Genomic DNA, 13,052 nt, shown 5'->3' on the forward strand with positions numbered 1-13,052 from the left:
CTGGGACAAAACTGACCCGGAAGGTCAAAAATTTGGGGCAAACAAGTGCTGTAGTTGTGTGTGCCTAATTCACCTCGTCTACCTGTCTCCTTCAGCAGGTGTTCCTCACACCTGTGTTGGCTCACGGTGCTACACATTGGCAGTTTTCCTGTCCATTTTTATTCTTTGTAAAGAATGATTCTAAGTTTTAGTAACTGAAATCTTTTGTTCGTAAGTGGAAGCATGCGTAACTAATTTGAAAATAATATATATATACCAAAGAAACAGGAGTTTAGATGATGAAATGGATAATGAAAGGTAACCCATGGCAATGAGAGACATAGGGGTTCCCGGTGGTGATAGAGCAAGAGGTATCAACATTATAGTTAGAGCCAGACACACGCTCTCAACTCTCATTATTGTTCTATTTCAACGTTTAAACAACAAAGATATTCTGTATGTGTGCAATGAATTACAGTGAACAAAATGAACTTATTAATAAAAATATTATGATTAAGAAATGTGCATTGTGACCAACGGATTTGTAATAAAAATTTACGTTCGTAAATCTGTAGTGAACGTTTGCGGATTGAACGCTTTTATTAAAACAAGTTCTTGTATGAAAAACTCGAGTTAAACTGGTGGTGAACAGGTATACTGCAGCCTTAATAACCTTTGTGCAGACGATTGTCTGTAAACATGGCATACCAAGCAGTGACCTGTGTTTAAACTCCTACTGCTACACAGGTGATCAAACTGACAAGTGAGTGCTTGGCCTAATAGGCTGAAAAAAACTAGAAATACATATTGACAGTATATTAAATGTTTAAAAAAAAAGTGAAGAGCAATTAGGAAGAAAATAGTTTGTGCGTAGCTAGACTCTGCTTGACTTATTGGTAAAGATGGATAGTAACTATTTTTTGTTATTTATCGTGTTTTAAGGGAATTTTATATCACTTACCTTTCTTGTAATCCATCACATTTTAAGGAATTTTTGTATCATTGATGTTTATTTATTAGTATTATTAATGAAATTTTATATTGATAAAATTAAATGCATTATATGAAAAAGCAGAAACAATTATCTGGTACATGTGTTATATATTAATTTCTCATTTAGTAAAGAATCTCAGTACACTAGTGTATGAAGTACTGATAACAGTTATTGAAACTTGTTATTTAATTATACAAGACAAAATGATGATAATATTGTATACTGAAGATCAACATCAATCCAAGTCGTTTAACCTCTAATACCTACAAGTATTATAATAGATGATAGAACTGAAAACAGGACTACACTATAGGCCCCCTCGTGATGTAACTCCTGGCCCTCGGAACTGTAGTAAGCCTCCTACCTCCTTTCCTCAATAGACTTTTTTTTTCCCTTCCCAGCCATAACCTCACTTCTCGAAGTTTAGTTTGAGCATTCTTGTTTTCCTCTTTTAGGCAACACAATGTCCTTTTCGTGTGGAAGTAGGCAGAAGCAGCTTCCTTTTAGGTGACTCAGTATTCTTGCTCCTCAGTGATTACTCTTAGTTCTGCTTCTTATAATATTTCATCATCTTTGCTCTCCTTTCATTACAGGAATTATCAAAACAATTTGGTCCTTTATCTCGAGAAAATAAAACCAGCCATTCTTAAGAAAGGCATAACAAAGGCAAGCCAGTAGTGATGATTGGAAGTGTCGAGATGCCATCGCACAAGTGGATGTTCCTCATTTTGTTTTTCTCAATGTTGCCGACTGCCTGCTTGTCTCAGAATGATGTGAAGGCCATTAAGAATTCTAACGTTTATAGTGCTGCAGGAAATATTTCTCAGAATAACACCCACAACCACGATCACCGCTTTAGGGGCAGCTCTGAGGCTTCCTCAGAAGAAGATATCAGTGTAAGTATTTTTAAAGCTGAGAACGCATCAGGCCAAAGTGTTGTCGAAGCTCAAAACGCAGTAAACCAGAGTGTCACCCATGTTTTAAATGTAACGAATGAAAGTGCTCTTGAAAGAGGCCAAATTGTTCTTCAAGCTGTGAACGAAGAAAACCAAAGTGCTCCCAGAGCTCTGAACATAGCACAAGAAAGTGATCCCCTATATAAAAGCTTAGCTGACACCCAAACTCCTACTGACAGTTACAATGATACCACAGACTTCGTAATAGGGGTTAACGGGTGGAACTTCATGGGGATGTGGTCCAAATTCGACCTGGCACTGCTGGAAGAGACTCAGCGACCCGTTCCTCTCGTACCCGATGCTCCTGACCAAGGCGTTTTCATCTGTCAGGTAAGGGAATAATTTTTATCTTATTGAAATAAAAACATGTCAAACCTAGTTGAGGAGGAGTGGATCTATGGAAATTGCCAAATGAAGCAGTTTCAGGTACTCGTGTTAGTAAAAATGGCTCCTAATCTATAACCTTGTCTTTGTGAAAACCTCTAATAAAGGCAATGTCTGTGAGACAGCTGGAGGTTATGGTAGACCTACTAGCAGTATGGTGTACGAAGACCGGAATGTTTATATTCCATTTAAGGATAAACTCTGAGACTCGGTAACACAAACGCATAAATACGAAGATACTTATAGCAAAGCCTTTATTTAACAACGTTTCTCTCAAAGATAATTTTTTTTAAGTCGACTAGAAAATTCCTCCCAATTATCTAAAATGATGTATATAAATTCTTATTTAGAATTAATAATAAATAGATGCCGCTTGTTATATTGCCAAATGATAAAAGGTTATATGTCGTGTGAAATAGTTTTTAATGTTTGTGTACACAACCTGGGTACGTACATATATTATAATAGTTTTTAATGTTTGTGTACACAACCTGGGTACGTACATATATTATAATAGTTTTTAATGTTTGTGTACACAACCTGGGTACGTACATATATGATAAAGTAACAGAAAAATTAATTTTACTTTTAATGAAAGAATTAGTACGGCTGATCTTTCACTTTAGTATGACCAGGGTTTAAAACTCTGCAAGTCAAACACGAGATACCAGAATAATTTATATATTTACAAACATCAACAAGCACATGTGTTCAAATGAGGATGAAAGTAAAACGAACTAGTTCTTGTATTGGATGTTGACATATTTTTGAAAGCTGCTCAACAACAACTCTGTTATCATAGTCCAGTCCAGTACTTGCCTATATAATTTAAAACTAAAAATTAATAAAACTTGATTAAGTTATTAGGAATCTTTCATGGTTAAAGGTACCACGAAGGTGCGCCTTGAATTAAATCTTCTAATTTTCTTTTTCCTTTCTTTCATAACACGAGAAAGCCTCATTCGATAGGTTTCAAATTTTGAATGCTGGTGTACGGTAACTAGGACAAAATTCATGCGACTACTGGCATGTACCGGTGTCCTGTGACCAGTGAATTCTGAGCATTGTTATTATTATTATTATTAGTAGTAGTAGTATTATAATGAGAAGCACGCGCTAAACCCACTAGGGACTTCCAAGCAATAACTAGACACTGATAGGCTCGGTCTTTCAGCATTGATGGATTTATTAAAAACCAAGTTTGGCATTCTTACATCGATGTGTAAATGTTAATTTCTCAGTTTTATGAAAGAAATTAGTTTTCAGGTAAGTAGAAAATGCTTCTTTTGATCATCGTCAAACACTAAATATTGGTCTATTTTAATAGTGCTGCATGACCCTAGTAGGTTTAGCGCTTCTTTTTGTTTATAGTAATAATGCTGATCTGTGTTAACTGTAGAGAATTTTCTCTTGAATTTTGACTGAGTGGGTGACAGTTTGGCAGTTTTATTGAAGTTTTATTGAAGAAATTATATTAAGTTAGAATTTCTTTAAAACAAAATTACTGTTTTTTTATAGGACTGTATAAAACTGTAAATAGAGAAATGTTGATAACTAGCATCATCCACTAACTTCCTCCAAAACTTTTCTTGGTAACTTCAGAACACTTAATCAAGTTAACTTTCAATCGTAGTAGATCATAACTTGAGGAAGGTTGATGGAACAATTAGCATGTACAAATGCCATCTTTTCACTTTTATGTAGACCGTTATCGATTTTGGTTTCCTTGTAACAATTCAAATTCAAATTCAGAGTTTATTCTCTATAAGGATTACAATGCTGAGTTTACAGAATTTGGTTATTGTGTGGTTTACATGTAGTAAAATAATAATTACAGTGTACCACTAGAACACCTAGCATGGCCAGGCATTTCGGGCATTACAGGTTTAGAAAGGCCACTTTTGACTGACTTGACCTGGTATGCTCAACAGGCTTATTTTCCTGCAAATCTTAACTTTAAGTTATATTCATTCCTTTATATAAAAGGAACTATGCATGCTCTGTCACTCCCTAGGTACCTTATTTAATTTCATGCATATTTCGAACAAATCAAATGCGCAATAATATATCCCCACCTGCTGTTACATCTCAGTCTTATGCTGTCTCAACCAGAGGATTTACAGCGTTCCTTCTGCCCTCAGTCACCTCTGACTTCCATGGACCCTAATCAAGATAAGTCACTTCGTCTGACATTTTGGGTTATCTTAGGCAATTTACAAATATGTTACTATATAAGACTATAACAATCCAAAACTTGTGTAAACTTGTGCCGAAATAAATCTAGTTACTTGTCCTTGTCAGATCTTATTCACCCTTGTCCTGTGCAAGATATCTCTGCCTCCGTTTCATCAACGTCAGATAAGTCCTCAAAATATAGCCTCTCGCTCCCCGCCCCATTTTCCCGTCAAACATCACTGTCGTTCTTAACCACCAAGACCATTTACTCCCCAGGCTCTTAACTTATTCACACCATAAAACTGTTTCTTATTCTCAGCAGAATTTGCTTACTTTACCTTATTCACTTATTTGTTCTCCCTTTGTACTCCCTCACCACTCTCAATGTCTTATTTCCCATATGTTCTACTTTCCGCATGTCATTCGTGTACTATAAAAACCTCTCGCCTGCTAACATTTTTCTTCCCACTCATTAATATTCTTCTCACTATGCCTTATCTCTCATTATTGTCCTCACTACTTCATTTCTTTTTTAATTTTTTTTTTATATTTTAAAAATAAGTAATTACATGCACGAAGACAGCCTGGAACCGTAGACCAGCTGGACGAGACGAAGCTCGGCCACCAGGGAGAGGCTTTTTTTAAAGAATTTCAGCGTCCTGTCTTATAACTTAGCTGGTAGACTTTTTATTTCTTTTTTAATATTACTCATAATTATATAGGGATATCCCTGGGTTATTTCCTTGGCTGAAATCTGACCCAGGAGAGATATGGGCTACCTTACTGACGTTTATAAAGAATAATGTACTCGAGAATCACTCGCCTAGTTCAGTTTTACATGCTAAAAGCTACATTTATACTACAAGACAGGAAACTATCAGTTGTTTCACTCTGACACGAGCCCTTCCAATGGTATCTCCCAATCAACTATCATTGTTTCCTTCGCTAAATCGCATTTGGAACACTTTCTCACAACAAAGACATTAAATGCTTCAATTCAGATGATCAAATTAAAACTAACTCGCAGATGTTTTCATCATTTCCCGTTTTCTTTATAAGTGAATAAACCCGCATATTCGACAATAAATTTACGAGATTTGTATTTTGAAATTATAGGAAATATTCTAGTTAACTCAACATGTGAAGTGAGTAGGTGTAGTGTCTTCTTAATAAGTGTCAGTTACATGTAGAGAGAGAGAGAGAGAGAGAGAGAGAGAGAGAGAGAGAGAGAGAGAGAGAGAGAGAGAGAGAGAGAGAGAGAGAGAGAGGCTGAGGGTGGAGAGAAGGATGGAGGTTGTTTGAAGGAATGAGTGGGTAGAGGTTATGAGGAGGGAGAGTGGGTGGCGGTTGTGGGGAGTGGGTGGAGGTTGTGGGGAGGGAGAGTGGGTGGAGATTGTGGGGAGGGAGAGTGGGTGGCGGTTGTGGGTAGGGAGTGGGTGGAGGTTGTGGGGAGGTAGAGTGGGAGGAGATTGTGGGGAGGGAGAGTGGGTGGAGATTGTGGGGAGAGAGAGTGGGTGGAGATTGTGGGGAGGGAGAGTGGGTGGAGGTTGTGGGGAGGGAGAGTGGGTGGAGATTGTGGGGAGGGAGAGCGGGTGGAGGTTGTGGGGAGGGAGAGTGGGTGGAGATTGTGGGGAGGGAGAGTGGGTGGAGATTGTGGGGAGGGAGAGTGAGTGGAGTTTGTGGGGAGGTAGAGTGGGTGGAGTGTCTGGAGAGGAAGAGTGGGTGGAATTTGTGGGGAGGGAGAGTGGGTGGAGTTTGTGGGGAGGGAGAGTGGTAGTAGGTTGTGGGGAGGAAGAGTGGGTGGAGTTTGTGGGGAGGGAGAGTAGGTGGAGTTCGTGGGGAGGTAGAGTGGGTGGAGTTTCTGGGGAGGAAGAGTGGGTGGAGGTTGTTGGGAGGGAGAGTGGGTGGAGGTTGTGGGGAGGTAGAGTGGGTGGAGTTTCTGGGAAGGAAGAGTGGGTGGAATTTGTGGGGAGGGAGAGTGGGTGGAGTTTGTGGGGAGGGAGAGTGGGTGGAGTTTGTGGGGAGGGAGAGTGGGTGGAGATTGTGGGGAGTGAGTGGGTAGGGGTTGTGGGGAGGGAGAGTGGGTGGAGTTTGTGGGGAGGAAGAGTGGGAGTAGGTTGTGGGGAGGGAGAGTGGGAGTAGGGTGTGGGGAGGGAGAGTGGGTGGAGTTTGTGTGGAGGGAGAGTGGGTGGAGTTTCTGGGGAGGAAGAGTGGGTGGAATTTGTGGGGAGGGAGAGTGGGTGGAGTTTGTGGGGAGGGAGACTGGGAGTAGGTTGTGGGGAGGGAGAGTGGGTGGAGTTTCTGGGGAGGGAGAGTGGGTGGACTTTGTGGGGAGGTAGAGTGGGTGGAGTTTCTGGGGAGGAAGAGTGGGTAGAGGTTGTGGGGAGGGAGAGTGGGTGGAGGTTGTGGAGAGGGAGAATGGGTGGAGGTTGTGGGGAGGTAGAGTGGGTGGAGTTTCTGGGGAGGAAGAGTGTGGTGGAGATTGTGGGGAGGGAGAGTGGGTGGAGGTTGTGGGGAGGGAGAGTGGATGGAGGTTGTGAGGAGGGAGAGTGGGTGGAGTTTGTGGGGAGGGAGAGTGGGTGGAGTTTGTGGGGAGGTAGAGTGGGTGGAGTTTCTGGGGAGGAAGAGTGGGTGGAGGTTGCGGGGAGGGAGAGTGGGTGGAGGTTATGGGTTGGGAGAGTGGGTGGAGGTTGGGGGAGGGAGAGTGGGTGGAGGTTGTGGGGAAGGAGAGCAGGTGGAGTTTCTGGGGAAGGAGAGTGGGTGGAGGTTGTCGGGAGGGAGTGGGTGGAGGTTGTGGGGGGGAGAGTGGGTAGGGGTTGTGGGAAGGGAGAGTGGGCAGGGGTTGTGGGGAGGGAGAGTGAGAGGAGGTTGTAGGGAGAGAGAGTGGATGAGGGTTGTGGGGAGGGAGAGTGGGTAGGGTTTGTGGGGAAGGAGAGTGAGTAGGGGTTGTGGGGAGGGAGAGTGGGTAGGGGTTGTGGGGGGGGAGAGTGGGTTGGGGTGGTGGGGAGGGAGAGTGGGTAGGGGTTGAGGGGAGGGAGAGTGGATGAGGGTTGTGGGGAGGGAGAGTGGGTAGGGGTTGTGGGAAGGGAGAGTGGGTAGGGGTTGTGGGGAGGGAGATTGAGTGGTGGTTGTGGGGAGGGAGAGTGAGAGGAGGTTGTGGGGAGGGAGAGTGGATGAGGGTTGTGGGGAGGGGGATTGGGTGGGGGTTGTTGGGAGGGAGAGTGGATGAGGGTTGTGGGGAGAGAGATTGGGTAGGGGTTGTGGGGAGGGAGAGTGAGAGGAGGTTGTGTGGAGGGAGAGTGGGTAGGGGTTGCGGGGAGGGAGAGTGAGAGGAGGTTGTGGGGAGGGAGGGTGGGTGGAGTTTCTGGGGAAGGAGAGTGGGTGGAGGTTGTCGGGAGGGAGAGTGGGTGAAGGTTGTGCGGAGGGAGAGTGGGTAGGGGTTGTGGGGAGGGAGAGTGGGCAGGGGTTGTGGGGAGGGAGAGTGAGAGGAGGTTGTGGGGAGGGAGAGTGGATGAGGGTTGTGAGGAGGGAGAGTGGGTAGGGGTTGTGGAGAGGGAGAGTGAGTAGGGGTTGTGGGGAGGGAGAGTAGATGAGGGTTGTGGGGAGGGAGATTGGGTAGTTGTTGTGGGGAGGGAGAGTGGGTAGGGGTTGTGGGGAGAGAGAGTGGATGAGGGTTGTGGGGAGGGAGATTGGGTAGGGGTTGTGAGGAGGGAGAGTGGGTAGGGGTTGTGGGGAGGGAGAGTGGATGAGGGTTGTGGGGAGGGAGAGTGGGACGGGGTTGTGGGGAGGGAGAGTGGGTAGGGGTTGTGGGGAGGGAGAGTGAGAGGAGGTTGTGGGAAGGGAGAGTGAGAGGAGGTTGTAGGGAGGGAGAGTGAGTGGTGGTTGTGGGGAGGGAGAGCGGGTGAGGGTTGTGGGGAGGGGGATTGGGTGGGGGTTGTAGGGAGGGAGAGTGGATGAGGGTTGTGGGGAGGGAGATTGGGTAGGGGTTGTGAGGAGGGAGAGTGGGTAGGGCTTGTGGGGAGGGAGAGTGCATGAGGGTTGTGGGGAGGGAGAGAGGGTAGGGGTTGTGGGGAGGGAGAGTGGGTAGAGGTTGTGGGGAGGGAGAGTGAGAGGAGGTTGTGGGAAGGGAGAGTGAGAGGAGGTTGTAGGGAGGGAGAGTGAGAGTAGGTTGTGGGGAGGGAGAGTGGGTGAGGGTTGTGGGGAGGGTGATTGGGTGGGGGTTGTTGGGAGGGAGAGTGGATGAGGGTTGTGGGGAGGGAGATTGGTTAGGGGTTGTGGGGAGGGAGAGTGAGAGGAGGTTGTGGGGAGGGAGAGTGGATAGGGGTTTCGGGGAGGGAGAGTGAGAGGAGGTTGTGGGGAGGGAAAGTGCATGAGGGTTGTGGGGAGGGAGAGTGAGTAGGGGTTGTGGTTAGGGAGAGTGAGAGGAGGTTGTGGGGAAGGAGAGTGGATGAGGGTTGTGGGGAGGGAGAGTGAGAGGAGGTTGTGGGGAGATAGAGTGAGAGGAGGGTTGTGGGGAGGGAGAGTAAGAGGAGGATGTGGGGAGGGAGAGTGAGAGGAGGTTGTGGTGTGGGAGAGTGAGAGGAGGTTGTGGGGAGATAGAGTGAGAGGAGGGTTGTGGGGAGGGAGAGTAAGAGGAGGATGTGGGGAGGGAGAGTGAGAGGAGGTTGTGGGGTGGGAGAGTGAGAGGAGGTTGTGGGGAGGGAGAGTGGATGATGGTTGTGGGGAGGGAGAGTGGATGAGGGTTGTGAGGAGGGAGAGTGAGAGGAGGCTGTGGGGAGGGAGAGTGTATGAGGGTTGTGGGGAGGGAGAGTGGGTAGGGGTTGTGGAGAGGGAGAGTGGGTAGGGGTTGTGGGGAGGGAGAGCGGGAAGGGGTTATGGGCAGGGAGAGTGGGTACCGGTTGTGGGGAGGGAGATTGAGAGGACGTTGTGGGGAGAGAGAGTGGGTAGGGGTTGTGGGGACGGAGAGTTCGAGGAGGTTGTGGGGAAGGAGAGTGAGAGGAGGTTGTGGGGAGGGAGAGTGAGAGGAGGTTGTGAGGAGGGAGAGTGAGAGGAGGTTGTGGGGAGGGAGAGTGAGAGGAGGTTGTGGGGAGGGAGAGTGGATGAGGGTTGTGAGGAGGGAGAGTGGGTAGGGGTTGTGGAGAGGGAGAGTGAGTAGGGGTTGTGGGGAGGGAGAGTAGATGAGGGTTGTGGGGAGGGAGATTGGGTAGTTGTTGTGGGGAGGGAGAGTGGGTAGGGGTTGTGGGGAGAGAGAGTGGATGAGGGTTGTGGGGAGGGAGATTGGGTAGGGGTTGTGAGGAGGGAGAGTGGGTAGGGCTTGTGGGGAGGGAGAGTGGATGAGGGTTGTGGGGAGGGAGAGTGGGTTGGGGTTGTGGGGAGGGAGAGTGGGTAGAGGTTGTGGGGAGGGAGAGTGAGAGGAGGTTGTGGGAAGGGAGAGTGAGAGGAGGTTGTAGGGAGGGAGAGTGAGAGTAGGTTGTGGGGAGGGAGAGCGGGTGAGGGTTGTGGGGAGGGGGATTGGGTGGGGGTTGTAGGGAGGGAGAGTGGATGAGGGTTGTGGGGAGGGAGATTGGGTAGGGGTTGTGAGGAGGGAGAGTGGGTAGGGCTTGTGGGGAGGGAGAGTGCATGAGGGTTGTGGGGAGGGAGAGAGGGTAGGGGTTGTGGGGAGGGAGAGTGGGTAGAGGTTGTGGGGAGGGAGAGTGAGAGGAGGTTGTGGGAAGGGAGAGTGAGAGGAGGTTGTAGGGAGGGAGAGTGAGAGTAGGTTGTGGGGAGGGAGAGTGGGTGAGGGTTGTGGGGAGGGGGATTGGGTGGGGGTTGTAGGGAGGGAGAGTGGATGAGGGTTGTGGGGAGGGAGATTGGTTAGGGGTTGTGGGGAGGGAGAGTGAGAGGAGGTTGTGGGGAGGGAGAGTGGATAGGGGTTTCGGGGAGGGAGAGTGAGAGGAGGTTGTGGGGAGGGAAAGTGCATGAGGGTTGTGGGGAGGGAGAGTGAGTAGGGGTTGTGGTTAGGGAGAGTGAGAGGAGGTTGTGGGGAAGGAGAGTGGATGAGGGTTGTGGGGAGGGAGAGTGAGAGGAGGTTGTGGGGAGATAGAGTGAGAGGAGGGTTGTGGGGAGGGAGAGTAAGAGGAGGATGTGGGGAGGGAGAGTGAGAGGAGGTTGTGGGGTGGGAGAGTGAGAGGAGGTTGTGGGGAGATAGAGTGAGAGGAGGGTTGTGGGGAGGGAGAGTAAGAGGAGGATGTGGGGAGGGAGAGTGAGAGGAGGTTGTGGGGTGGGAGAGTGAGAGGAGGTTGTGGGGAGGGAGAGTGGATGATGGTTGTGGGGAGGGAGAGTGGATGAGGGTTGTGGGGAGGGAAAGTGAGAGGAGGCTGTGGGGAGGGAGAGTGTATGAGGGTTGTGGGGAGGGAGAGTGGGTAGGGGTTGTGGAGAGGGAGAGTGGGTAGGGGTTGTGGGGAGGGAGAGCGGGAAGGGGTTATGGGCAGGGAGAGTGGGTACCGGTTGTGGGGAGGGAGATTGAGAGGACGTTGTGGGGAGAGAGAGTGGGTAGGGGTTGTGGGGACGGAGAGTTCGAGGAGGTTGTGGGGAAGGAGAGTGAGAGGAGGTTGTGGGGAGGGAGAGTGAGAGGAGGTTGTGAGGAGGGAGAGTGAGAGGAGGTTGTGGGGAGGGAGAGTGAGAGGAGGTTGTGGGGAGGGAGAGTGGATGAGGGTTGTGGGGAGGGAGAGTGAGAGGAGGATGTGGGGAGGGAGAGTGAGAGGAGGTTGTGGGGAGGGAGAGTGAGAGGAGGTTGTGGGGAGGGAGAGTGAGAGGAGGTTGTGGAGAGGGAGAGTGGATGAGGGTTGTGGGGAGGGAGAGTGGATGAGGGTTGTGGGGAGGGGGAGTGAGAGGAGGTTGTGGGGAGGGAGAGTGGATGAGGGTTGTGGGGAGGGAGAGTGGATGAGGGTTGTGGGGAGGGAGAGTGAGAGGAGGTTGTTGGGAGGGAGAGTGGATGAGGGTTGTAGGGAGGGAGAGTGGGTGGGGGTTGTGGAGAAGGAGAGTGGGTAGGGGTTGTGGGGAGGGAGAGTGGGTAGGGGTTATGGGGAGGGAGAGTGGCTGCCGGTTGTGGGGAGGGAGAGTGAGAGGAGGTTGTGGGGAGAGAGAGTGGGTAGGGGTTGTGGGGAGGGAGAGTTCGAGGAGGTTGTGGGGAAGGAGAGCGAGAGGAGGTTGTGGGGAGGGAGAGTGGGTAGGGGTTGTGGGGAGGGAGAGTGAGAGGAGGTTGTGGGGAGAGAGAGTGGGTAGGGGTTGTGGAGAGGGAGAGTGGGTAGGGGTTGTGGGGAAGGAGAGTGAAAGGAGGTTGTTGTGAGAGAGTGGGTAGGGGTTGTGGGGAGGGAGAGTGAGAGGCGGTTGTGGGGAGGGAGAGTGAGAGGAGGTTGTGGGGACGGAGAGTGAGAGGAGGTTGTGGGGAGAGAGAGTGGGTAGGGGTTGTGGGGAGGGAGAGTGAGAGGCGGTTGTGGGGAGGGAGAGTGAGAGGAGGTTGTGGGGAGGGAGAGTGAGAGGAGGTTGTGGGAAGGGAGAGTGGGTAGGGGTTGTGGGGAGGGAGAGTGAGAGGAGGTTGTGGGGAGGGAGAGTGGGTAGGAGTTATGGGGAGGGAGATTGAGAGTGGGTTGTGGGGAGAGACAGTGGGTAGGGGTTGTGGGGAGGGAGAGTGAGAGGAGGTTGTGGGGAGGGAGAGTGAGAGGAGGTTGTGGGGAGGGAGAGTGAGAGGTGGTTGTGGGCAGTGAGAGTGGGTAGGGGTTGTGGGGAGGGAGAGTGAGAGGAGGTTGTGGGGAGGGAGAGCGGGTAGGGGTTATGGGGAGGGAGAGTGAGAGGAGGTTGTGGGGAGGGAGAGCGGGTAGGGGTTATGGGGAGGGAGATTGAGAGGGGGTTGTGGGGAGAGACAGTGGGTAGAGGTTGTGGGGAGGGAGAGTGACAGGAGGTTGTGGGGAGGGACAGTGGGTAGGGGTTGTGGGGAGGGAGAGTGAGAGGAGGTTGTGGGGAGGGAGAGTGAGAGGAGGTTGTGGGGAGGGAGAGTGGGTAGGGGTTGTGGGAGGAGGAGTAACTTAGGTAAGTGAAGTGAGTCACAGGTGTTGGTGCAGATGTAGACTGCTGCTGCTTTTATGGAATTAGGTCGATAATGATTCATGACAGCTGCAGCCTGTTATGTGGCTTTAATTTCACGTTTTGGGTTACTGCTGTAGGTCACCACTATAGATCGTCACCACTGTAGGTCACCGTTATTGGGGTCATTGCTGTAAATCATAGCTGTAAGTCACCGTTGTATGGCACTGCTGTATACCTTAGGTAGTCCGCATATCCTGACAGGTCTAGGTGGTCCTGACAGAAGGTACACCAGCTTCCCTCCTGGTTCTCACTACTATAAAATACGTCAGACTTGGCGAGAAAAATTTTAATGTTATTAACTTGTATTTCCCTGACTGACTGGCACGTGTTGGTATCGTTTAGGTGATACTGTCACCAGAAACAACCACTCCAAAGATTCGGAGCTTCATGAAGGATTCCAACTGGGCATCATCTCAGCGAAAGTTTCTGAGCGCACGTGG

The 13,052-nt window shown here is 49.2% G+C and overlaps 1 protein-coding gene across 1 annotated transcript in view; it reads left to right on the top strand.

The window, feature by feature from the left end:
- Positions 1–354: 354 nt before the first annotated feature.
- LOC128691580 (uncharacterized) overlaps positions 355–13,052 on the top strand; it is an 84,477-nt gene continuing 71,779 nt past the window's right edge. Inside the window, exons 1-2 of the mRNA XM_070088887.1 lie at positions 355–435; positions 1,567–2,259. Coding sequence (XP_069944988.1) covers positions 1,654–2,259 — 606 coding nt within the window. The 5' untranslated portion in view covers positions 355–435; positions 1,567–1,653. The remainder of the gene's footprint in view (positions 436–1,566; positions 2,260–13,052) is intronic.

Source organism: Cherax quadricarinatus, chromosome 26 (assembly GCF_038502225.1).
Source record: "Cherax quadricarinatus isolate ZL_2023a chromosome 26, ASM3850222v1, whole genome shotgun sequence".
Taxonomy (NCBI): domain Eukaryota; kingdom Metazoa; phylum Arthropoda; class Malacostraca; order Decapoda; family Parastacidae; genus Cherax; species Cherax quadricarinatus.